General features: G+C 37.2%; 2 protein-coding genes across 5 annotated transcripts; both read left to right on the forward strand.

Annotated features, from left to right (window-relative positions):
- The first annotated feature begins 2,659 nt into the window (after window positions 1–2,659).
- On the forward strand, window positions 2,660–12,712 carry LOC131937276 (uncharacterized). The gene is made up of 3 exons (XM_059294569.1): window positions 2,660–2,725; window positions 9,317–9,381; window positions 11,400–12,712. Coding segments are annotated over exons 1-3 (396 nt in total). The 5' UTR covers window positions 2,660–2,723; the 3' UTR covers window positions 11,729–12,712.
- A 1,265-nt stretch (window positions 12,713–13,977) lies between these two features.
- LOC131937257 (integumentary mucin C.1) lies at window positions 13,978–27,022 on the forward strand. Of its 4 annotated transcripts, none has more exons than XM_059294541.1 (4): window positions 13,978–14,073; window positions 21,167–21,230; window positions 24,841–25,266; window positions 25,856–27,022. In XM_059294541.1, the coding sequence occupies exons 1-4, from the start codon at window positions 14,023–14,025 to the stop codon at window positions 26,014–26,016; spliced, it is 702 nt and encodes a 233-aa protein (XP_059150524.1). In that variant the 5' UTR covers window positions 13,978–14,022; the 3' UTR covers window positions 26,017–27,022. The 4 variants fall into 4 exon arrangements, with proteins under 4 accessions (XP_059150524.1, XP_059150527.1, XP_059150525.1 ...); XM_059294544.1 differs by lacking the exon at window positions 13,978–14,073 and adding an exon at window positions 15,945–16,302 and having other exon boundaries at window positions 25,856–26,957; XM_059294542.1 differs by lacking the exon at window positions 13,978–14,073 and adding an exon at window positions 18,191–18,277.
- Window positions 27,023–27,584: the final 562 nt, after the last annotated feature.

Genomic DNA, 27,584 nt, shown 5'->3' on the forward strand with positions numbered 1-27,584 from the left:
ACATCGCGGGCCGCATCCGGCCCGCGGGCCGTAGTTTGGAGACCCCTGGTCTAACTCAAAACATCCCAGTGGCGTCGCTATGTCGGGTGTCACCCGGTGCGGCACTTCGTGGTGTCTCCTCCACCCCCTTGTAATAATTGTCGATTTGTACTTAAAAGACTATTTAACTTAAGTTAAAAATTTAAAGCATTTTTCTTCTGTACATTTTTGTCTTGGTGTCTTGGAGACGTTGTGAAAAAGGCTGAGACGAGTGAATAGAAAAACAGACAAAAACTAAGAGTAAATAATAAATTATCAAGTAGCATTTAAGCTCAACTATTTTTGTGAATTTTTGTTAAGTTCTATTCAATTTATTTATAAAGTCTACTGAAAAGAGTGTAACGAATAAAAAGAGTTGGGGCGACAGAAAGACCGAGCATTCAACAATGTAGTGAGTGAACGAAGAAAGAACTCATCCGCCTGTCTCCTCAACCATAAACTTCCACCAGCATCGTGCGTATGCTAAACTCGGCTGATTTCAAAAGGTTATTGACTTTATAAACCTGTTTATTCTTTGCATTCACGTTTATTATTTTTATACATTTCTTATTTATAGATACATTTTTCTTACACAAATAACTATGGTGTTTATAAGGGGGCTAAAACGGATAAATGGCATTTCATATAATTTCAATGGAAAAAATTGTTACAGCGAGTATTAAACTCGTGTAACGAGGTACCACTACAAACATATAAATAAATATATATTATATATATATATATATATATATATATATATATATATATATATATATATATATATATATATATATATATATATATACATATATACATATAAAAACATACACATATATATACACAAACATTTATACACACATACATACATACACACACATACATTCACATGCATGCACACATACACACACTCCCATACACATACACATACACCCATACACATACACACACTCCCACACACAGACACACATCTACACACACTCCTACACACCTACACACACCCCTACACACCCACACACACCCCTACATACACATATATAAATAAATGAATATATATATATATAATATTGGATATATATGTATATACATCTCTATACATATATAGATATCTATATACATCTCTAAATATCTCTATATATACATATATAAATATATATAAATATATACATACATATAATAATATATACATATATATATACATATACATATATATGCACATATATACATACATATACATACATACATATACATACATACATATATATACATACATATATATACATACATATATATACATACATATATATACATACATATATACATACATACATATATATATATACATATACATATATATATACATATACATATATATACATATCTATACATATATAGATATCTATATACATCTCTAAATATCTCTATATATACATATATAAATATATATAAATATATACATACATATAACAATATATACATATATATATATATACATATACATATATATGCATATATATACATACATATACATACATACATATATATACATACATATATATACATACATATATATATACATACATATATATACATACATACATATATATACATACATATATATACATACATATATACATACATACATATATATATACATATAAATATATATATATACATATACATACATATATATATATATATATATATATATATATATATATATATATATATATATACACATATATACATACATATAATATTATGTACATCTATACATACATACATACATATATATACATACATACATATATATATATATATATATATATATATATATATATATATATATATATATATATATATATATATATATATATATATATATATATATATATATACTGGCATCATTTTTATTACGTAACATTTGTACTGAAAACATGTGTGAACATGCCTGTGGTTTTCGTAAAACAATTTAGTACCACGTGAGACAAGCCACACAGAAAAAAAAATGTCGTCTATAATTCACCTGAATGTAATGTCAAGTCAACTTAATCTGGGCGCGTCTTCTGGTACACTGCGTGGGCCAGTGAATGCCATGTTTGGCGTGCTATTCCCTGTACGCCATCTTCCAAACTAGAATTAATTGCACCATAAATTAATTAATTGGCATCGTTCTGATTTAATTGTAGGTGTAGCCTTCAATGCCACAGCCCCACCCATTCATATACCACACCGTTACTTGAAATCACCTAAGCAAGATTGAAAGTTTTTATAGTTATAACGACATACATGTGAAAGTAGCTTCGCCTACATTGGTAGGATCCGCCCCTGTAATAAGTGAAGGTCACTCGACCTTTGACCCACGAGGCTGATCCCCCGGGCCATTAAAGCACGCAAGTCAAAGGTCCCCAAACTGTTTTACGTGCAGCCTACAACAACGGGATAGGGGAAATTATTGATACACGGACAACAACGCGGCTTTAATTCCCTTTGTGACCCGAATCATACATCTTTCAAACATGCGTTAGGGCTGCAGCATTTAAAACATATAATAAATAAAATAAAATAAAAACTCGCAAACCTGGGACCAGTAATTATAATTTGAGAACCTATGCTCCACCCATGGCCATTTGGTTTATAAAGAGGCGGCTGTTTAGTGTTTAGAAATCTTGTTAAAACATTTGTGACGTCTTCCATACAGTGTCAACATGTAAGTTCGTTTAGGTCGTTAGTTCAGAATTTCGTCATGTATGAGTTTTGTATGAGATGAATATACTTTATGTTAGCATTTGTATGCGTGTCTAGGCCTGTGCATTTCTGCACTGTAAGTTTGCACTTGGCTGTGTAATATTTATGCACTATATGGTATATAATCTTGTAAAATATTTATCTAATTGTATTTGGAACCTGTATTAAATTACTTTCATTTAGTTTGCTGTATTTGGTCCCTGTCTTAAAGCACTTTCTTGTACCTAGCTGTATTTTTGTACCTGTCTTAAAGCACTTTCATGTACCTAGCTGTATTTGATCCCTGTCTTAAAGCACTTTCATGTACCTAGCTGTATTTGATCCCTGTCTTATAGCACTTTCAAATACCTAGCTGTATTTTTGTACCTGTCTTAAAGCACTTTCATTTACAGCTGTATTTTGTACCTGTCTTAAGGCACTTTCATGTACCTAGCTGTATTTGGTACCTGTCTTTAAGCACTTTCAAATACCTAGCTGTATTTTTGTACCTGTCTTAAAGCACTTTCATGTACCTAGCTGTATTTGATCCCTGTCTTAAAGCACTTTCATGTACCTAGCTGTATTAGTACCTGTCTTAAAGCACTTTCATGTACCTAGCTGTATTTTTATACCTGTCTTAAAGCACTTTCATATACCTAGCAGTATTTGGCACCTGTCTTAAAGCACTTTCATATACCTAGCTGTATTTGGTCCCTGTCTTAAAGCACTTTCTTGTCATGTCATGTCATGTTTGCCTGTCGTCCCTACTGGGACATAGGCCGCTGACAAGAGCTTTCCAGACGTCTCTGTCCAGGGCTAGTCTCTCCAACTGTCCCCAGGTGTATCCAATCTTCTTGATGTCTTCTTCCAGGTCACGTCTCCAGGTCTTTCTTGGTCTGCCTCTCTTCCTCCTGCCTTGTGGATTCCAGGTGAGGGCCTGTCTTGTTATGCTGGATACAGGCTTCCTGAGTGTGTGGCCAATCCATTTCCATTTTCTCTGCACTTTCTTGTACCTAGCTGTATTTTGTACCTGTCTTAAAGCACTTTCTTGTACCTAGCTGTATTTGGCACCTGTCTTAAAGCACTTTCTTGTACCTAGCTGTATTTGGTACCTGTCTTTAAGCAATTTCATGTACCTAGCTGTATTTGGTACCTTTCTTAAAGCAATTTCATGTACCTAGCTGTATTTGGTACCTGTCTTAAAGCACTTTCAAATACCTAGCTGTATTTGGTCCCTGTCTTAAAGCACTTTCATGTACCTGGCTGTATTAGTACCTGTCTTAAAGCACTTTCATGTACCTAGCTGTATTTGGTTCCTGTCTTTAAGCACTTTCAAATACCTAGCTGTATTTTTGTACCTGTCTTAAAGCACTTTCATTTACAGCTGTATTAGTACCTGTCTTAAAGCACTTTCATGTGCCTAGCTGTATTTGGTTCCTGTCTTAAAGCACTTTCATGTACCTAGCTGTATTTGGTCCCTGTCTTAAAGCACTTTCATGTACCTAGCTGTATTTTTATACCTGTCTTAAAGCACTTTCATATACCTAGCAGTATTTGGCACCTGTCTTAAAGCACTTTCATATACCTAGCTGTATTTGGTCCCTGTCTTAAAGCACTTTCTTGTACCTAGCTGTATTTGGTACCTGTCTTTAAGCAATTTCATGTACCTAGCTGTATTTGGCACCTGTCTTAAAGCACTTTCATGTACCTAGCTGTATTTGGTACCTGTCTTTAAGCAATTTCATGTACCTAGCTGTATTTGGCACCTGTCTTAAAGCACTTTCATGTACCTAGCTGTATTTGGTACCTGTCTTAAAGCACTTTCATGTACCTAGCTGTATTAGGTACCACTATTGTCAACTCTTGATTTTAAAAGCATATAACATCCATCTACATGGCCACCATTCATGTTTGTATCGGCTGTTTCAGATATCAAATATTTCTAGCAGCAGATGTTTTACACATCATATCAGCACATCAGATGTTTCATACATCTTGTTTTAGACATGATGGTTTGTCATCATTGGTTTCAGACATACCAGCAATAGACATGAGATACTAAGACATATGTTTGCATTGCAAAGTAGATTCTAAGACATTATATGTTTGCATTTCAAGTAGATTCTAAGACATTTTATGTGTGCATTGCAAGTAGATTCTAAGACATTATAAGTTTGCATTGCAAGTAGATTCTAAGACATTATATGTTTGCATTGCAAGTAGATTCTAAGACATCATATGTTTGCATTGAATTTGTTTTTACCATCGGAAATTTTTTAGACACGATATTATTGTAAAAAAGCGGAAAGTAACGTCCGCTGCTTCTAACAACAGATATTTCAGACACAGTTTCTGTCTAAATATGTTTGTTTACTAAAGTCGTAGATTGTTATGTCATACACGACATGGGTTTGCACTTTTGCAGTTTGTTTTTTAGGCTGCGAATGGCAGAAAACGTAAGATAAAAGACATCTGAAATTAAAAAAACAAAACAAAAACAACGCCACGTTCCCTAAACATGACACAAATACGGATGGGTAGAAATTACCTTTTGTCCTTAGGTATTGGAATGTTGGTTTTTAAAGTATGTTGTATGTAGAGTCTAGGTATTGGAATGTTGGTTTTTAAAGTATGTTGTATTTACAATTTACAGCCTAGGTATTGGAATGTTGGTTTTTAAAGTATGTTGTATGTAGAGTCTAGGTATTGGAATGTTGGTTTTTAAAGTATGTTGTATTTACAATTTACAGCCTAGGTATTGGAATGTTGGTTTTTAAAGTATGTTGTATGTAGAGTCTAGGTATTGGAATCTTGGTTTTTAAAGTATGGTGTGTGTAGAGTCTAGGTATTGGAATGTTACAAGATGAATGCTAACACCATTTAGTTACAAGATGAATGTTAACTGAAAACATTTAGTTACAAGATGAATGTTAACAAAAACCATTTAGTTACAAGATGAATGTTAACAAAAACCATTTAGTTACAAGATGAATGTTAACTAAAAACCATTTAGTTACAAGATGAATGTTAACTAAAACCATTTAGTTACAAGATGAATGTTAACAAAAACCATTTAGTTACAAGATGAATGTTAACTAAAACCATTTAGTTACAAGATGAATGTTAACAAAAACCATCTTGTTACAAGATGAATGCTAACTAAAACCATTTTCTTACGAGATGAATGTTAACTAAAACCATTTAGTTACAAGATGAATGTTAACTAAAACCATTTTGTTACAAGAGGAATGTTAACTAAAACCATTTAGTTACAAGATGAATGTTAACTAAAACCATTTTGTTACAAGATGAATGTTAACTAAAACCATTTTGTTACAAGATGAATGTTAACTAAAACCATTTTGTTACAAGATGAATGTTCATCTTCACGGCAACAAATCATTTTTTCCCGCCATGCTCCAGAATAAAAATTAGCTGTACAATTTAGTACCTTCTCGCAAGGTAGAGATTGTAGACAAATTAGCATAATTTATGTAGATTTCATAAGACATCCGCGGTATGTTTTTGAAAATATTCTACTATGTCTTTGGTTAATCAGTCAGTAACACATGGGATTAGAAAAAGTGGGTTCTGAGGTTTTTGTACCGATTTTCTTTAGATTCGATGGTGTACAAAGCAACTCGGTTCAAAGGGCTTTTGTTGATGTTCAGCAATAGAAAATAGTAGGGGTCAACGATAATACGGTCAAAGTATTGATGTTAATAAGTTCAAACAAAATTGTATTACAACATCTAGACTGCACTTCATATATAACAGGCATCTGGACTAACGCCATGTTTGTCAGTAAAGTTTGGGCTCAGTAAAGTTTGGGCTCAGTAAAGTTTGGGCTCAGTAAAGTTTGGGCTCAGTAAAGTGTGGGCTCAGTAAAGTTCGGGTTCAGTAAAGTTTGGGCTCAGTAAAAGTTTGGGCTCAGTAAAGTTTGGGCTCAGTAAAGTTTGGGCTCAGTAAAGTTTGGGCTCAGTAAAATTTGGGCTCAGTAAAATTTGGGGTAAAAAAAGGTTTTGGCTCAATAAAGTTCGGGCTCAGTAAAGTTTGGGCTCAGTAAAAGTTTGGGCTCAGTAAAGTTTGGGCTCAGTAAAGTTTGAGCTCAGTAAAATTTGGGCTCAGTAAAGTGTGGGCTTAGTAAAATTTGGGCTTAGTAAAGTTTGGGCTCAGTAAAGTTTGGGGTAAAAAAAGGTTTTGGCTCAATAAAGTTCGGGCTCAGTAAAGTTTGGGCTCAGTAAAAGTTTGGGCTCAGTAAAGTTTGGGCTCAGTAAAGTGTGGGCTCAGTAAAGTGTGGGCTCAGTAAAGTTTGGGGTAAAAAAAGGTTTTGGCTCAATAAAGTTCGGGCTCAGTAAAGTTTGGGCTCTGTAAAAGTTTGGGCTCAGTAAAGTTTGGGCTCAGTAAAGTTTGAGCTCAGTAAAATTTGGGCTCAGTAAAGTGTGGGCTTAGTAAAATTTGGGCTTAGTAAAGTTTGGGCTCAGTAAAGTTTGGGGTAAAAAAAGGTTTTGGCTCAATAAAGTTCGGGCTCAGTAAAGTTTGGGCTCAGTAAAAGTTTGGGCTCAGTAAAGTTTGGGCTCAGTAAAGTGTGGGCTCAGTAAAGTGTGGGCTCAGTAAAGTTTGGGGTAAAAAAAGGTTTTGGCTCAATAAAGTTCGGGCTCAGTAAAGTTTGGGCTCAGTAAAGTTTAGGCTCAGTAAAGTTTGGGCTCAGTAAAGTTTGGGCTCAGTAAAGTGTGGGCTCAGTAAAGTGTGGGCTCAGTAAAGTTTGGGCTCAGTAAAATTTGGGCTCAGTAAAGTTTGGGGTAAAAAAAGGTTTTGGCTCAATAAAGTTCGGGCTCAGTAAAGTTTGGGCTCAGTAAAAGTTTGGGCTCAGTAAAGTTTGGGCTCAGTAAAGTGTGGGCTCAGTAAAGTGTGGGCTCAGTAAAGTTTGGGCTCAGTAAAGTTTGGGCTCAGTAAAGTTTTGGCTCAGTAAAGTTTGGGCTCAGTAAAGTTTTGGCTCAGTAAAGTTTGGGCTCAGTAAAGTTTGGGGTAAAAAAGGTTTTGGCTCAGTAAAGTTTGGGGTAAAAAAGGTTTTGGCTCAGTAAAGTTCGGGCTCAGTAAAGTTTGGGCTCAGTAAAGTTTTGGCTCAGTAAAGTTTGGGCTCAGTAAAGTTTTGGCTCAGTAAAGTTTGGGCTCAGTAAAGTTTGGGCTCAGTAAAGTTTGGGCTCAGTAAAGTTTTGGCTCAGTAAAGTTTGGGCTCAGTAAAGTTTGGGGTAAAAAAGGTTTTGGCTCAGTAAAGTTTAGGGTAAAAAAGGTTTTGGCTCAGTAAAGTTCGGGCTCAGTAAAGTTTGGGCTCAGTAAGTTTGGGCTCAGTAAAGTTTGGGCTCAGTAAAGTTTTGGCTCAGTAAAGTTTGGGCTCAGTAAAGTTTTGGCTCAGTAGAGTTTGGGCTCAGTAAAGCTTGGGGTAAAAAAGGTTTTGGCTCAGTAAAGTTTGGGGTAAAAAAGGTTTTGGCTCAGTAAAGTTTGGGGTAAAAAAGGTTTTGGCTCAGTAAAGTTTGGGTTCAGTAAAGTCTGTGGTCCACATTTGTAGTTAAGTTGGCGGACCTCAGTACTGCCTGTCGTATAAATTCCCCATGTATGGAATGTTAACTGAGATATGGAGACAAATGGTAGCCTACGTAGTGGAAGTAAGACCTAGGGAAGCAGGTAAATTGTGGAAGTCACAGGTAAATTTTGGCATCTACAGGTATATTGTGCCAGTCACAGGTAAATTGTGGCAGTCACAGGTAAATTTTGGCATCTACAGGTATATTGTGCCAGTCACAGGTAAATTTTGGCATCTACAGGTATATTGTGCCAGTCACAGGTAAATTGTGTCAGTCACAGGTAAATTGCGGCAGTCACAGGTAAATTGTGGCAGTCACAGGTAAATTTTGGCATCTACAGGTATATTGTGTCAGTCACAGGTAAATTGTGTCAGTCACAGGTAAATTGCGGCAGTCACAGGTAAATTGTGTCAGTCACAGGTAAATTTTGGCATCTACAGGTATATTGTGTCAGTCACAGGTAAATTGTGTCAGTCACAGGTAAATTGCGGCAGTCACAGGTAAATTGTGGCAGTCACAGGTAAATTTTGGCATCTACAGGTATATTGTGTCAGTCACAGGTAAATTGTGTCAGTCACAGGTAAATTGCGGCAGTCACAGGTAAATTGTGGCAGTCACAGGTAAATTGCGGCAGTCACAGGTAAATTGTGGCAGTCACAGGTAAATTTTGGCATCTACAGGTATATTGTGTCAGTCACAGGTAAATTGTGTCAGTCACAGGTAAATTGCGGCAGTCACAGGTAAATTGTGTCAGTCACAGGTAAATTGCGGCAGTCACAGGTAAATTGTGGCAGTCACAGGTAAATTTTGGCATCTACAGGTATATTGTGCCAGTCACAGGTAAATTGTGTCAGTCACAGGTAAATTGCGGCAGTCACAGGTAAATTGTGGCAGTCACAGGTTCACAGAAAAATTGTGGCTAAAACACGCCACATATATAGAAACAATATCGCCGTTTATAACTTATCGGTCACGTGTTTCCATTATAGGATGACGTCAGCTACATTACTGCTTGCTCTCCTGGGGATGTTTCTGTCAACCTGTCACTCCCAAGGTGAGTTGTGTGGTACTGAATGATGTGGTTAACCACACATAATGTGAGTCGTGTGGTACTGAATGATGTGGTTTATCACTCCCAAGGAATGTGATTAAATAAAATAGTTCGGACATGTGGGAGAACATATATTTTTCATATACCCTACAATTTATAACCTTAAAGTCTCACCTTGCCGTGTCATCTAACCATAAAGTCTCACCTTGCCGTGTCATCTAACCATAGTCTCACCTTACCGTGTCATCTAACCACAAAGTCTCACCTTACCGTGTCACCTAACTATAAAGTCTCACCTTGTGTCATCTAATCATAAAGTCTCACCTTACCGTGTCATCTAACCTTAAGATCTCACCTTACCGTGTCATCTAACCTTAAGATCTCACCTTACCGTGTCATCTAACCATAAAGTCTCACATTGCCGTGTCATCTAACCTTAGTCTCACCTTACCGTGTCATCTAACCATAAAGTCTCACCTTACCGTGTCATCTAACCCTAAAGTCTCACCTTGCCGTGTTATCTAACCATAACGTCCTACCTTGGCGTGTCCCATAAAGTCTCACCTTACCGTGTCCCATAAAGTCTCACATTGTCTTGTCATCTAACCTTAGTCTCACCTTACCGTGTCTTCTAACCATAAAGTCTCACCTTGCCGTGTCATCTAACCTTAGTCTCACCTTGCCGTGTCATCTAACCATAAAGTCTCACCTTGCGGTGTCATCTAACCTTAGTCTCACCTTACCCTGTCTCCTAACCATAACGTCTCACCTTGCCGTGTCATGTAACCATAAAGTCTCACCTTGCCGTGTCATCTAACCATAAAGTCTCACCTTACCGTGTCATCTAACCATAAAGTCTCACCTTACCGTGTCACCTAACCATAAAGTCTCACCTTACCGTATCATCTAACCATAAAGTCTCACCTTACCGTGTCATCTAACCTTAAGATCTCACCTTACCGTGTCATCTAACCTTAAAGTCTCACCTTACCGTGTCATCTAACCATAAAGTCTCACCTTACCGTGTCATCTAACCATAAAGTCTCACCTTGCCGTCTCATCTAACCATAAAGTCTCACCTTACCGTGTCACCTAACTATAAAGTCTCACCTTGTGTCATCTAACCATAACGTCTCACCTTACCGTGTCATCTAACCATAACGTCTCACCTTACCGTGTCATCTAACCATAAAGTCTCACCTTACCGTGTCACCTAACTATAAAGTCTCACCTTGTGTCATCTAACCATAACGTCTCACCTTACCGTGTCATCTAACCATAACGTCTCACCTTACCGTGTCATCTAACCATAACGTCTCACCTTACCGTGTCATCTAACCATAACGTCTCACCTTACCATGTGATCTAACCATAAAGTCTCACCTTGTGTCATCTAACCATAACGTCTCACCTTACCGTGTCATCTAACCATAACGTCTCACCTTACCGTGTCATCTAACCATAACGTCTCACCTTACCGTGTCATCTAACCATAACGTCTCACCTTACCGTGTCATCTAACCATAAAGTCTCACCTTGTGTCATCTAACCATAAAGTCTCACCTTGCCGTGTCATCTAACCATAAAGTCTCACCTTACCGTGTCATCTAACCATAAAGTCTCACCTTGTGTCATCTAACCATAAAGTCTCACCTTACCGTGTCATCTAACCATAAAGTCTCACCTTACCGTGTCATCTAACCATAAAGTCTCACCTTACCGTGTCATCTAACCATAAAGTCTCACCTTGTGTCATCTAACCATAAAGTCTCACCTTGCCGTGTCATCTAACCATAAAGTCTCACCTTGTGTCATCTAATCATAAAGTCTCACCTTGTGTCATCTAATCATAAAGTCTCACCTTGTGTCATCTAATCATAAAGTCTCACCTTACCGTATCATCTAACCACAAAGTCTCACCTTACCGTATCATCTAACCACAAAGTCTCACCTTACCGTGTCATCTAACCATAAAGTCTCACCTTACCGTGTCATCTAACCATAAAGTCACCTTGCCACAGATTCGAACCCCGGCACCAACCGACTCTTTGAGCTGCTGATGAAGTCTGACGACATCCAGCGTCAGAACCAGCCGTTACCACAGCAACCGTCCCAGGCGATGCCAGTCTACCAGCAGGAGGACAGGCAGTACCAACAGCAACTACAACAGCCGCAGTGGCCCCAACAGCCGCAGTGGCCCCAACAGCAGCAGTTCCAGCCACAACAACGACAGCAGTTCGCGGGTTGGCCACAGCAACAGCCGCAGTACCCACAGATGGGCAGACAGAGAAGCTCAGCATCTCAACATCCCAACTGGTTGATGAATTACCTCATGTTCGACAACCTGTAATCGTATTCACATCAATCATACTCGATTACCTGTAATCGTATTCACATCAATCATACTCGACTACCTGTAAACGTATTCACATCAATCATACTCGATTACCTGTAGTCGTATTCACATCAATCATACTCGATTACCTGTTATCGTATTCAAATCAATCATACTCGATTACCTGTAATCGTATTCACATTAATTATACTTGACTACCTGTAAACGTATTCACATAAATCATACTCGACTACATGTAAACGTATTCACATCAATCATACTCGATTACCTGTACTTTTCATCAATGAACTCATACATTCACCTGTAAATGTACACACTCTCTATTCTTGCTAAATGTTGACTTGAATGAGTTCTCAATTTGACTGCGCATGCTCAGTTGTAAATAGTTTGTGGGGAAAATACAAGCAAGTGGCAATATTTGCATTTTATCTTATACCACATCAGAATCTTAAATAAAACAGTTTGATTTATCTCTATATTTACCATCAACCCAGTCTCTTCTCTTTGTAAACGAATCAAACAAATGCCTTCATTATTTTAGCATGTCTTTAGAAATCTAGATCTAAATTCCGTAATTTAGACGATAATGGCTAAGTAGTCCATCCAGCTGATGACGCAAGTGTGTAGTGTGTAACGAGTGCTCTCTGGTGTGTTTGACACACCTGCGGCTGTAGAGCCAGACATATAAGACATAAGACAACATATTTTGCTGCAGGGTATAGATAATACATTGTTTAAATAATTGTATCTAAATAAAATACTTTAAGTAAACGACATGTATATGTTCGACAATAACGTGTTAAATGTATGAGTATTTATTAAGATTGCATTACAATATTTCTAGTCAAACGAGTTCAGGCATAATTCAATGAACAGCAGATGGTTCATACCTCTTTCCGATGAAAAGAAAAAAAATTGAAGTGTGAATTTGTAAACTTGAAAAATATAAATTAAAAAAAAAAATTCTTTTTTCATCTTTTTTAGTTCGTTGTTGTTTATTTAAACTTGTTTCATTGATTATTCGATTAGATCCAATTAGATTTAAGACAAAATCGAACCTCATATTGTTAAAATTAAAAATGCACAGTTAAACAAATCATACAATTGTATGTTTTGTTAGAAATAAATTGCTATGTTAAACAAAACATATTTTGTGCTTTGGAACTTATTTGCCAGATTAAACAACATATTTTATGCTTTGTAAGAAATAAATTGCTAGATAAAACAAGACCTATATTTTATGTTTTGTTAGAAGTTAAATTGCTAGATCCAGATAAAATTAAACCTGTACTTCAATTATTGTAAGGTGTAAACTGCTATGTGAAATCCTTTTGTATTGTTTTCCTACAACAAGGGAAATAATTAGTGCAATTTAATTTTTTTAAAAGTAACTAGCATTACCTCCCTTAAAGATATTGTAAACGGAAAAAAACAACAACCTGACAGTGAAGAAAGAGCCGTTTTCTACATACTAATCTTCTGGGCATCAACATAACCCCGAGGGTGGTTCCACTGGATACACGTGTAACACTCACACTTGTAACAAGTAACCATAGCCAGTGTTTCTTCCAGACTTTTTTGTCCGGAGGGGGGGGGGGGGGAAGAGGCACTTAATATTTGGGGGGGGGGGGGATGGGGGTGGTCACTGGTACTGCTTTCTATATAAATTCCAAATCGTTCGGGGAGAGATACCTGGAAGAAACTCTGACCATAGCAACTTTTCATTTGGAGTCAGTTAAAACAAGTTAACAAATAAAGTATGTCGTCAGTTAGTTAACCATGGTAATAAAAACGTCTGGTCAGCTAAAACATCTCAATGTGTGAGGTTTGGGGTCACGTTAGCGTGGCAACGTGTCGGGTCAGCAACTACGTCATCGTTGCAGGGTCTAGGGTCACCTGAAACCCGTCTTAGTGTAGGGTCTCGTGATGTAGAAGGGACTAGAATGACGTTATCTCAGACAAAATCTTTAAAAAGCAGGAAAATAAAGATGAAAAGATTTTATTACACATTAAAGACACTAAAGGTGCTATGAATATCCTACAACGTTAAAATAAGGTACAAAAAAAATCTTACGACAACATTTTAAAGGTGAAGTTTGATAGCATTGTGTCTCTGTGGTAGACACGACATGGGCTAAGTGAAAGATTTGATAGCACAAGATGACTCTTTGCTGATGGATTACATGTACAAGGTTTTTTTGTTAAAGCTCTTGTGTTGACGTCCAAGAATACTGCTAGTTCCGTCTAGCTATTTAACGTTCACCAGGAAATGTTCAGACCTCTCATTCATGCCCCGTAGGTGGCCGCGGACTTCTAAAGGAACAAAATTTCAAACAAAAGTAAGTCGGGTTAATCCGTGTTTAAACACAATTGTCAGCATATTTGTAAAAGTTTAATCTGAATGCTATACAAATTTAAATAAGTTAATGAATACGACGCTCCACAAACGTACGTTTGTTGTGAACGTATTGATAGACATCATACTACCAACCTTTAATTTGGTTGATTACGACAACTTAGGTTGATGCAGATGAAGTTCAGTCAGTCAACAGGTCTAAAAATATCTTAAGTTCAGTCAGTCAACAGGTCTAAAAATATCTTAAGTTCAGTCAGTCAACAGGTCTAAAAATATCTTAAGTTCAGTCAGTCAACAGGTCTAAAAATATCTTAAGTTCAGTCAGTCAACAGGTCTAAAAATATCTTAAGTTCAGTCAGTCAACAGGTCTAAAAATATCTTAAATTCAGTCAGCCAACGGGTCTAAAAATATCTTAAGTTCAGTCAGCCAACAGGTCTAAAAATATCTTAAGTTCAGTCAGCCAACAGGTCTAAAAATATCTTAAGTTCAGTCAGCCAACAGGTCTAAAAATATCTTAAGTTCAGTCAGCCAACAGGTCTAAAAATATCTTAAGTTCAGTCAGCCAACAGGTCTAAAAATATCTTAAGTTCAGTCAGTCAACAGGTCTAAAAATATCTTAAGTTCAGTCAGCCAACAGGTCTAAAAATATCTTATTTTCAGTCAGTCAACAGGTCTAAAAATATCTAAAGTTCAGTCAGTCAACAGGTCTAAAAATATCTTAAGTTCAGTCAGCCAACAGGTCTAAAAATATCTAAAGTTCAGTCAGTCAACAGGTCTAAAAATATCTAAAGTTCAGTCAGTCAACAGGTCTAAAAATATCTAAAGTTCAGTCAGTCAACAGGTCTAAAAATATCTTAAGTTCAGTCAGTCAACAGGTCTAAAAATATCTAAAGTTCAGTCAGTCAACAGGTCTAAAAATATCTTAAGTTCAGTCAGCCAACAGGTCTAAAATTGTGTCGGTCGAAACCATTAGAATCCGGTCATTAAAAGACATCTATAATTTTATAGTCGGCAAAACATCTAAACTTTAGCACATTTTAGTAAACTTTAGCAAACTTCAGTAAACCTTTGTAATTGCAGTGACCGTCGTTCCACCCCCCCCCCCCCCGTCCTCGTCCCCACTTTACCACACCCCCCCCCCACTAGAGGCAGAAAGTACAAGGGGCGGCAGATGAGTTTAGTCAGCCGGGGATGGGCGATCGAGCGCAGCTAAAAATAGACATCATTAACATAAAGAAATTATCTCAGCCCATGCGTCGCTTGGTGCTAAGTTGAATTCAATCGTTATCATTCAATCTTTCTACTATGTTTTTATTATCAGCTCGCTACTTTATGCGTTTCACCACTAAAAGAACAACGCCATATCTGGTGATTTAATTATGTTGCGCACGACCCAATGTTAAAATAATGTTGTTGGTGTCTCCATGACGTCACCCATTGCACACCTAGCTCCAGTTTCAGCAAACATTCCTTTTTTCAGCAAACATTCCTTTTTTCAGCAAACATTCCTTTTTTCAGCAAACATTCCTTTTTTCAGCAAACATTCCTTTTTTCAGCAAACATTCCTTTTTTCAGCAAACATTCCTTTTTTCAGCAAACATTCCTTTTTCCAAACGTTAGAAACCAAACGCCAAGTAAATTCAAAATGTTAAAAGTTATGACGTGGATTATCCCCCTTGTCTCGTGAGGTTTCCAAAATAAACCTGTCAAAACACGCAAGAAACCCTTCCCGTTACTCCCTTTGTGGACTAAAGGTTGAGGCAAAATGATCTATATTTTGTCTTTATATATGCAATGTAGATCACTTTGCAAAGAGTAATACTTTAAATGGTAACACGACATAAAGTAATTGAGGCTTGACTGAGAAGACCAGGTTGAAAAGTTTCGATGAATTCAGCCGTGCCTACATTACACAAACTTTGGCATCGCGCATTCCTGGATGACGGCAATTTTTTTTTCATCTTCTAAAACAATTGTTTGTTAACTAAAATAGAAATGGTTTTATGCAAGGGGAGGTAATTTAAAAAAAAAAAGTAAGCGCGGTAATCCAGCAGCTCAGCGGAAGTTAGGCCAAACTCGACATTTGATGGTCCGTGGACAATATTTCTTATGCTGTTCTAGAACATAGAAATAACACGTTGGAATACGATCTGGCTCTAAATATATTTCTTAACAAAAAGTCTTTGTAACATTTGACAGCATTGAAAAACGGTAGGGAGTTTTTATTTTTTAATCATAAGATTAATTAGTGTAATAACTATGACTTTGGTAAATCTTTAATTATAGGGATATCCACATTTACTTTTACCTTTCATTCCTCATTTATGATCATCATTACCACCTGCAGTTATCACCTATGGCCATCTTAGGTGTATTACACCAGAGCTCGCTTATAGCTTTATCAGTGTGTAAAATCTGATGCATTATGTTAATAATAATAAAAATATTCTAAAACAAGTCTTTTCCGTAGTCAGGTTTTAACTAAGTCTTTTAGGGTCTACTTGATTTCTGCATCACTTTAATACACTAATTATCAACAGAACATACTAACATATAGATTTGCATGTGTGTTTGTTTTGTGTGTGTTTGTGTTTGTGTGTTTGCGTTTGTGTGTTTGCGTTTGTGTGTTTGCGTTTGTGTGTTTGCGTTTGTGTGTTTGCGTTTGTGTGTTTGCGTTTGTGTGTTTGCGTTTGTGTGTTTGCGTTTGTGTGTTTGCGTTTGTGTGTTTGCGTTTGTGTGTTGCGTTTGTGTGTTGCGTTTGTGTGTTTGCGTTTGTGTGTTTGCGTTTGTGTGTTTGCGTTTGTGTGTTTGCGTTTGTGTGTTTGCGTTTGTGTGTTTGCGTTTGTGTTTGCGTTTGTGTGTTTGCGTTCTTGTGTTTAGGTTTGTGTATATGCGTTTATGTGATAGACTGTGTGTGTGTGTGTGTCAGAACGTGTGAGTCAGAATGTGTGTGAGTGAGAACGTGTGTGTGTTAGATCGTGTGTTTGCACGTGCTTGTTTTTGTGTGTACGTGCTTGTGTTTGTGTGTACGTGCTTGTGTTTGTGTGTACGTGCTTGTGTGTGTGTGTACGTGCTTGTGTGTGTGTACGTGCTTGTGTTTGTGTGTACGTGCTTGTGGTTGTGTGTACGGGCTTGTGTTTGTGTGTACGTGCTTGTGGTTGTGTGTACGGGCTTGTGTTTGTGTGTACGTGCTTGTGTTTGTGTGTACGTCCTTGTGTGTGTGTGTACGTGCTTGTGTTTGTGTGTATGTGCTTGTGTTTGTGTGTACGTGCTTGTGTTTGTGTGTGTGTGTGTACGTGCTTGTGTTTGCGTGTACGTGCTTGTGTTTGTGTGTATGTGCTTGTGTTTGTGTGTACGTGCTTGTGTGTGTTTGTGTGTATGTGCTTGTGTGTGTGTACGTGCTTGTGTGTGTGTACGTGCTTGTGTTTGTGTGTACGTGCTTGTGTGTGTACGTGCTTGTGTTTGTGTGTATGTGCTTGTGTGTGTGTGCGGGCTTGTGTGTGTGTGTACGTTCTTGTGTTTGTGTGTACGTTCTTGTGTGTGTGTGTGTGTACGTGCTTGTATTTGTGTGTACGTGCTTGTGTGTGTGTGTACGTGCTTGTGTGTGTGTGTGCGTGCTTGTGTTTGTGTGTACGTGCTTGTGTTTGTGTGTACGTGCTTGTGTTTGTATGTACGTGCTTGTGTGTGTACGTGCTTGTGTGTGTGTACGTGCTTGTGTTTGTGTGTACGTGCTTGTGTTTGTGTGTATGTGCTTGTGTGTGTACGGGCTTGTGTGTGTGTGTACGTTCTTGTGTTTGTGTACGTGCTTGTGTGTGTGTACGTGCTTGTGTGCGTATGTACGTGCTTGTGTGTGTGCTTGTATTTGTGTGCAATGATTTATTTGCAATTCATTTTGTGTATATGTATGTATATAATGGTGTTGGGGTATTGTTAACATCTCCCTGTATGTCTATATGTACGGTGAGGTTGCACCCTGCTGCGACTTACTGCCGTCAAACCCACATACCGAACTGTGCAGCGACGCCACTGACTGATGTCTTGTCATAAGCGAGTAAGAAAGTCCCATGCAACAAACTATTGTTTCATGTGGCAAATCAGGGTGTGGCGTTAAAGTGCGTGTTTACACCTAACGGAAGTGCGTACAATGTCCTGCATGGTACAAGTAAAAGTCAGGTCAGGCTGTTGTGTAAGTTACCTGTTGGTCATTCATTCATTCCTCGGTTTTAATTGAAACCTCGTGAATTGAAATTTAAGAAAAAATAGGCCGTCATACCTTTTGTAAATATATTGTGCCTGTGGACGATCAAAGATTTTATTTTCAGTTACTGTTTCTCAAAGGGTTTGTATTTTATTAATGTGTCTATAAGCAATCAAAGAGTAATGTAGAGCAATGCGATTTAATAAAAAACCTAAATAGATTGAAATTAAGAGGAAAGGCTTGAAAAGTTTATGTAATCATACATATTTAAAGTGAAATCTTTTTTAAAATATATCAAGCCATAAAATTATAATAGCATTTAAAAAAAAAAAATTAAGTCGATTGGGAACCAATGATTACACACCTTTTCATTTTTTTATTGAGTATAAACCGCGGAAAAGCCATTTAGAGTTATTTTATCAATTCGAATTATTTTTTTTAAATGCCCTCAACCCCACCTTCTGCAAGTCAACCGGTGTGGCCAGAGAAAGTAAAACAATGAAAATCACAACAATAGTTTTCCATGACAAAATATACAATAGCGGTCCATGGGTTATAGCCTAGCAGTTCATTTTTATCAAATAATATGAAATCCCCTATTACCACAACTTCCAGACTCAACTAATAAAAATAAAAAATAAAAGTGTAAGCTAAGTTACTATCATATTATTAGCAATTATTTGTTTGAATATTTCTGGCCTAAATAAAACCTGAAGTCTTTGTGCTTTTATTTCTCAAATGTTATAAAATATTCAAATTTTACTTGAAAAATATGCTTTCTGGCAAAAATAATTTGGAACCATTTGGAACTAGCTTTTCAAAGCCTATTTAAAGTAATGTTTCACAATTGCGTTAAATCATAAGAAATAATTAGCAACAATTATCTGATGATTATAGTTAGCACGTTTATAGCTCGATTATAGCATGATAATAAATTAATAACAAATTAGAGAATGTCATACTTGTATGATATGGGACGGCGTGGTCGATTGATAGTGCGGCTAGCTGCTAGCCAAAAGTTCTTGAGTTTGGATCTCGGTTCGGACTTGTGACTGTAGGACGTCTCTGTGTCCACCAAGCTCTGACTTCTACTTCGTCTGTCCAATTGATCGCTAGGTCTAAAGAGGAATTCAAATCACACAACATGCAATCACACAGACAACATACAGTCACACAGACACCATACAGTCACAGAGAAAACATACAATCACACAGACAACATACAATCACACACACAACATACAATCACACAGACAACATACAATCACACAGACAACACACAATCACACAGACAACATACAATCACACAGACAACATACAGTCACACACACAACATACAATCACACAGACAACATACAGTCACGCACACAACATACAATCACATAGACAACATACAATCACACACAACATACAGTCACACAGACAATATACAATCACACAGAAAATATACAATCACACAGACAACATACAATCACACAGACAACATACAGTCACGCACACAACATACAATCACACAGACAACTTACAATCACAGACAACATACAATCACACAAACAACATACAATCACACACAACATACAATCACACACAACATACAGTCACGCACACAACATACAATCACACAGACAACAACAAACAGTGTCACACACACACAACAAACAGTCACACACACAACATACAGTCACTGAATATGTGCAACTATGAGACAGCCTTACAAGCATAAACATGTTGAGCTGTCAAACAGCTTTACAAGCATAATACACGTGTAGCTATGAACTAGTTTACAAACATAATACATGTGTAGCTATGAACTAGTTTACAAGCATAAAACATGTAAAGCTATCAAACAAACATTTCATACACTCAGGAAACAAGACACATCATAAATCTGGACGTTTAGGCTAATTTTGGACTGGTTTAATCCTGATTTATATTAGCACATTTTAGCACATTTACCCTGCACCTTTCATCATGCATCAACTGTTGACAAGGCCCAAATAAAAATCTTGTAGTCTTGTGGATGTGATTGATGTGATTTTATTTCCTCATGGTCTAAAAGTTCATCAGATTTGCTACATGCTTTTCTAGTTGAATGCTTGTGTAGCTGTATGCTTGTGTAGCTGTATGCTTGTTTACCTTTATGCTTGTTTACCTGTATGCTTGTCTAGCCGTATGCTTGTCTAGCAGTATGCTGGTCTAGCTGTATGCTTTTCTAGCTGTATGCTTGTCTAGCAGTATGCTTGTTTAGCTGTATGCTTGTGTAGCTGTTTACTTGTGTAGAATATTGTACTCAGTAATCAATTTTGGTTTTACGCTAGTTTCTTGTTGCTCATTGACGCTTTAAAACAAAATTTCTTTACCCTTAAAAAAAATAAAGAAGAATCTATTTAAAACTGGTTATAGCCAAGCATGATTCAACGTCAAAGATTAAAGAGCCTCTCAGTTAACTACCTCTATCGTGTAAGCCAGGGGTCTCCAAACTTTTCAGTCCGAGGGCCGCATTAACTATCAAATTTTAGTTCGGGGTCAGTTTCTTCCAGAAATGTCTTTAATTTTTCTGGGCAAAGTTCCTCGGCCATCACCAACAAACGGTTTTTCCGTGGACAAAAAGATCTCCGCGGGCCGGATGAGAGGACATCACGGGCCGCGCGGCCCGCGGGCCGTAGTTTTGAGACCCCTGGTGTAAGCAAATGGTTGTATAAACCAAACCTGCTACAAGAGTTTCATTGTAGTTCACTTTAGGGAGTTGTTTCAACCACTGATGTTAAATGACTTTGCTTTCCATGCCTATGGTGTTTCATGGCTTCAGTTGTCCCAAATATTTTATAGTGTTTTATAACTTCTGTATTTTTTAAGTTTTTGTATTATTTTCTTCAGATGAAGACGACGATGGAGATGAATTTTGTTGTGGTTATCGCCCTTGTATGTTTTCATTTTTCCTGTAAGTAAATCTAGAATGGTCTAAGCGTATACACTAAATCTATAACATTAGCCACTAAATTCTAAATTATAAGTAAATAGGCATATATATATATATATATATATATATATATATATATCACATAGAAAGTTGACTCATGAAAAAAAGAACTATTCACTTAAACAAATCAGGACAGTAGGAATGCGTGAATAGTCTTGTGACTGATAGAGTGAATTCTCATGTCTCAATGGCTGAGCACTTGTATAGCCTTATGACTAAATGCCTGCACCTTGTCGCATACCTGAATACACCTGAGAGCTGGTGACTATGAACCTGTCACATCAGATTGTCACATCAGATGTCACATCAGATGTCAAACCATTGGCCGTCCATCAGGCTAAGACAGTTGAACTCAGTAGGGGACGGTTAACGAATCGGAGACAACGACACAGTTATAAACGACACAGTTACAGACGACACAGTTATAGATGACACAGTTATAGACGACACAGTTAGAGACTATACAGTTATAGACGACACAGTTACAGACAACAGTTATAGATGACACAGTTATACACGACACAGTTACAACAGACGACACAGTTACAGACGACACAGTTACAGACGACACAGTTACAGACGACACAATAAAAGACGACACAGTTAGAGACTATACAGTTACAGACGACACAGTTACAACAGACGACACAGTTACAACAGACGACACAGTTCCAACAGACGACACAGTAATAAAAGACATAGTTATAGACGACACAGTTACAACAGACGACACAGTTAGAGACGACACAGTTAGAGACGACACAGTTATAAACGACACAGTTACAGACGACACAGTTATAAACGACACAGTTACAGACGACACAGTTACAGACGACACAGTTACAGACCACACAATGGACAATAGCGAGAAAAGTCTCAAAGGTATTTGAGAGGTCCATAAATTAATTTCAAAATTATGCACATGGTTATAAAATCCTGCCTGTCTGGTTTTTTTCGGACTTTACTAAAGATTGGATGTATCTGATGTTTTAAATATTTTCGGTAACTAAATAAAAATTTAAAAAAAAAGCAAAAACAATTTGGTTTTCACGTGTAATGGCGACGTAAACAATGGCATCCTGCTATTGGATAGGCCGCCATCGATCACTAAGTTACTGTACAGCCAATCAATATTTGTCTTACGAAAGTGAAACATCCGGTTATAACTTAGGCTTGATGAAAATAAATAGAAATGTAGCCTTAAACTCAACAAATTATTTTCAAGTTCTCTGGATTTTAAACTTTTATAGTATTCATTCTAAAAATATAAAATTTCTAAATTAATTTTAGGCTTAAGTTTTTTTTTTTTTTTTTTTTTTTTTTTTTTTTTTTTTTTTTTACGGTCAAAATCTAAAAAGCACGTTTTTATTCCATGTCAACAACATTATGGAAGGAATCTCGTCAACTCGCTGGTGTCCATTAGAGATATTATATAAAAATGTTGGCAGTATCGAAATTTTAAATACAATTTTTAAGATTACAATTTAAACTTTAAAAAATACATACATACAATATATATATATATATATATATATATATATATATATATATATATATATATATATATATATATATATATATATATATATATATATATATATATATATATATATATATACTAGCGTACCCGTCCCCCGCGCGTTGCCGCGGGGATAGAAGTAAGTTTGACGAAATGTATTAGAAGGATTTCAGCAACGCGTTTCCAATCATATGTTATAAGACGCGTGACCGTCTTTTCTAAAAGTGAGTTATTTAAATGTAAACAATGCCTGCGCTTGGATCATAAATATCGGGACACGGGTTTAACTACACTACCGCGTGAAAACATTGAATGTACATTAATCACTCACCGAAATAATATGGTAGAACACACTTCGGTGACCGCCCATGTGTCAGAGACGTACAGCGGCGTTCTCAGGGCCCCCACCCCCCGATTACACTACCGCATAGGCGCGGCGTACGACCCCTGGCTCCTTAAAACTAACAGGCGCCATCGTGCCAAATAGCATCCTGTTAATAATGATGCTGATTTCGTCATTCGCTAAAGTGACACAAATGAACAGGATTTTTTTCTTTAACACGTAAAAAAGTATTTCACGTGTTTTAAACATCAGTGTGACTGATCAATATGCTAGCGTTACTAATGGTCTATTATTAGATGCTCGATCTCAATTTCTGACTGGATTGTCTAATAATAGATGCTTATTGCATCATTCGCAAAGTGACGAAACTCTACAGTCGGCTCCTCATATTCAAAAAGTTATTTTTTCATCTTTCGCAAGGTGACGAAACTGTACAGAAGGAGATCTTCGCGTTACAAAGTTATTTTTAGAAGCCTGTTGTAGTTTTACCGCTGAATATAGTAGTACCCCTTACTCGCTATGCAGGACGCTCGATTAACGGATGCCAAGTGCCAACATCGTCGCTCTAAAACTCTGGGCTCCAAACCGTTTATTGACGAAAGTTGTACCCTATATGGCGCTGCCCATAAGAAACTTTAGTTTTCTTTTTCGCAGAAATATTCTCGGGAGTATTCTCATCTACTCCCTAAAGTTTCATGGCACTCTGATGAACTGCATCCGAGTTTTATTTTTTATATACAGTGTATAGAGAAAAAGAATCGCTCCCCCCCCCCCCCACGGCGGGCGCCGCCCTTGCAATATTAGACAATATTTTTTTGCAGATCGCTACCATTGAGTGATCTAATCATCTCCCCAAAGTTTCATGGTACACGGGTGAACGGTGTGAAACCGAAATAGACTTTTATTTTTATAAACCGTATATAGAGAAAAATCGCAGCCTCCCGTGGCGCCGCCCTTGCGAAATTAAAAAAGGATTTTTTTTTTTTACAGAACCCTTCCCTGAATTGTTCTAATCAACTTCCCCAAAGTCTCATGGCTATCGGATAACGGTGTCACACCAAAATCGACTTTTATTTTTATATACCGTATATAGAGACAAATCGCACCCTCCCGTGGCGCCGCCCTTGCGAAATTAAAAATGATTGTTTTTAAGAACCCTTCCTTAGAGTTTTATAATGAACTCCCCAAAGTTTCATGCCTATCGGATGAACGGTGTCACTGCAATTCACTATTATTATTTTTATATACCGTATATAGATAAAAATCGGACCCTCCCGTGGCGCCGCCCTTGCGAAATTAAAAATTATTTTTTTACAGAACCCTTCCCTAGAGTGGTATAATGAACTCCCCAAAGTCTCATGGCTATCGGATGAACGATGCCAAACCAAAATCGACTTTAATTTTTATATACCGTATATAGAAAAAAAAACAAATCGCGCCCTGTCGGGGCGCCACCCCTGCGAATTTGAATTTTTTTTTTCGCAGAAACCTCCCTAGGAATATTCTCTACAACTTCCCAAAGTTTCACGGCGATGTGATGAGAGATGTAGTAATGCATAAAGGACAAACAAACAAACAAACATACATTGCTTTATATATATATATATATATATATATATATATATATATATATATATATATATATACATATATATATATATATATATATGTGTGTGTGTGTAAAAAGTTGTCTAACTGTCTGTTTCTAGTGAGTGTGTCACCAGACCTGGCCGCCCCTGATAGCAACACCCTCAACATGGACTTCTCGCCAGACGACTCCGCCGCTGGAGGGCTGGACACCAACAGAGACAACTCCAACGCCACGCCGCTGGTCATTACCGCACCTCCGCCAACCACCACGACTACCCCAACGACAACCACAACAACCACAACAACCAGACCGACAACCACCACAACGCCATTGCGCACGACGACAACGTTGAAACCGACAACAACCCCTTACCCTACAACTACCACAACAACAACAACTACCACTACACGTCCAACAACAACGACGACTCCACTACCACCTACAACAACAACATCAACAACAACGACAACAACGACGACAACAACCAAGCCACCACCGACCAGACCCCCTCCACCTCCCCCAACAACCACCACACAAGACCCAGGTAAGCACAAGAATGACTAATGGATTAGACTAGTCACTTAAGTGGTTTATTTTCTAAGAATCAGCTGGTTTATTTACCCTTATTTGACGTTTCATAAAGTACACATATGATCACCATAGAGTCATACACAGAAGTTTGATGATGTACGTAGAGGGTAAACATTGACATTTTCAGGTAGAAGTGTGCTACAGAGCGGGGAGAGGGGGCGGGGGTCTTTGATAGGTATCAAATGTTCGTGAGTTCAGTTAGTCAGGTATCAAAGTTCGTGAGCTCAGTTAGTCAGGTATCAAAGTTCGTGAGCTCATTTAGTAAGGTATCAAAGTTCGTGAGCCCAGTTATCTTGTTCACTATAGCCAGAATTACCAGCGTCTTCTCTTATGGAAAGTCAACATTTCGTTTAAATAAAATATAAAAGTCACCACACACACAGAGCTGTCTGTAATTAATAACTAGCTACAGATGGTTAGATTATATATATATATATATATATATATATATATATATATATATATATATATATATATATATATATATATATATACATATATGCTGTATATACATACATTTTAAAAAGTTGTTATAATTTCAGGTAATATCTACAACCCTAACGGCCCACATTACCCACACAACCCCCACTACCCCCACGGAAACAACGGGTGGCTGTACCCACCCATCTACCAACCCAGCGGCCAGTGGGGTGGGGGAAGGCTGAACATACCCTGGTGGATGCTCCTCCTGGACGAGGTCTAACCCTAGGGGCCTTTAGTCTGTTAGCGTGAGAACCGCTCGCCTGGGTCTTATGAGGGGAAAGAAAATTTTGAGATCAACTTCCGAGAACAAAGTTTACAGATGATCTACTTGGCTGCACGTTTAAAGAAAGCCTTTGATTGATTTCCGGTAGAAAACTATGGGTTTTGACTTTCCAATTTTCCTGTAAAAAAAATACAAATGTGTGCACCTGTTTAATGTTTATATTCAAAATGCGTGCACAAATAAATAATAAAACACACGGCTTACACGAATCCTTACAATAAGGATGTTGTAATTTATATTTAAAAATTGATTTATATATTTATTTTGTTTCGTTTTAACCCTGTTTTGAATCAAATCGATCAATAAATCGCTATTTAATTAGCACCAGCAATGACCTGCCTTAGAACACGTAGAAACGTATTGTTTATGTATTGTTTATTAACATTTTAGATACATTGTTTATTACCATTTAGAAACGTATTGTTTATTACCAATAAGACACGTATTGATGGCTAACATTTAGAAGGTGATTGCAAGTTAGAAATACTTGTACACTTCATTAGTTTACAACATATTGTTAACTTTTCCTGATATGTTTTGTCTCATTTTTTAAAACTTTAAATTGAAAATTGAAAAACAAGGTGATTTCAAGTAAATCTGTTTTGAAATATTACTTATGTTAAAATATAATATGCTGTAAACTATTCGTTTATTTAGAATTATGTTTTGTAAAATGTTATATTGAAAAACAATTTTTGGCTATTTAAAAATCAGTTGAAAACATCAAGCGACTTGTGTGAATTTTGTTTCTAAAAAAAATTATTATGATTTTATTTGGGCTATGTTTATTTCAGCCACAATTTAATCTACTTGCAAGCTGTTGTCACATCATTTGTAAATATAAAAAATTCTATTTGAATACATCTGTTTTGTATAGTTGTTTTGCTAACCATTCTTCGAGATACATTTAAAAGCTTTTTAAATTCATCTATAAATTGTTCCAGTATATGACGGCATCACGACATACATGCTTTGACTTTTCTTGTTAAATCATAATGACGGCATCACGACCAGTGGCGTAGGCAGGGAGGTTTAGGGGGGGGTCATAACCCCCCCCCCCCATAGACCCCTCGGTATATAGAAAAAGTATGAGGGGGGGTGCAAATCAAAAGTTTGAGGGGGGGGGGGTGCAAATCGAAAGTTTGAGGGGGGGGGTGCAAATCGAAAGTTTGAGGGGGGTGCAAATCGAAAGTTTGAGGGGGGGGGGGGTGTGTGCAAATCGAAAGTTTGAGGGGGGTGCAAATCGAAAGTTTGTCCTCGGGTAAAAATTGGAACCCCTCCCCCCCCCCTTGAGACGATCCTGGCTACGCCACTGATCACGACATACATGCTTTGACTTTTCTTGCTCATGTTTCCAGTCCATCAAAATTCTACCACTGTTGGGTTCTTCTTTTTCAGACAAAGTTGAACTTATCAATCGATTTGTCACGGGTCTCTTCCTGTCTGTCGGCTGTATAAACCTTATGACAATTTGATTGATTGTGGCAGGACAAAGGGCGCTCCTA

Source organism: Physella acuta, unplaced genomic scaffold, assembly GCF_028476545.2.
Source record: "Physella acuta isolate Inbredline_101_S28 unplaced genomic scaffold, ASM2847654v3 ptg000205l, whole genome shotgun sequence".
NCBI classification, from domain to species: domain Eukaryota; kingdom Metazoa; phylum Mollusca; class Gastropoda; family Physidae; genus Physella; species Physella acuta.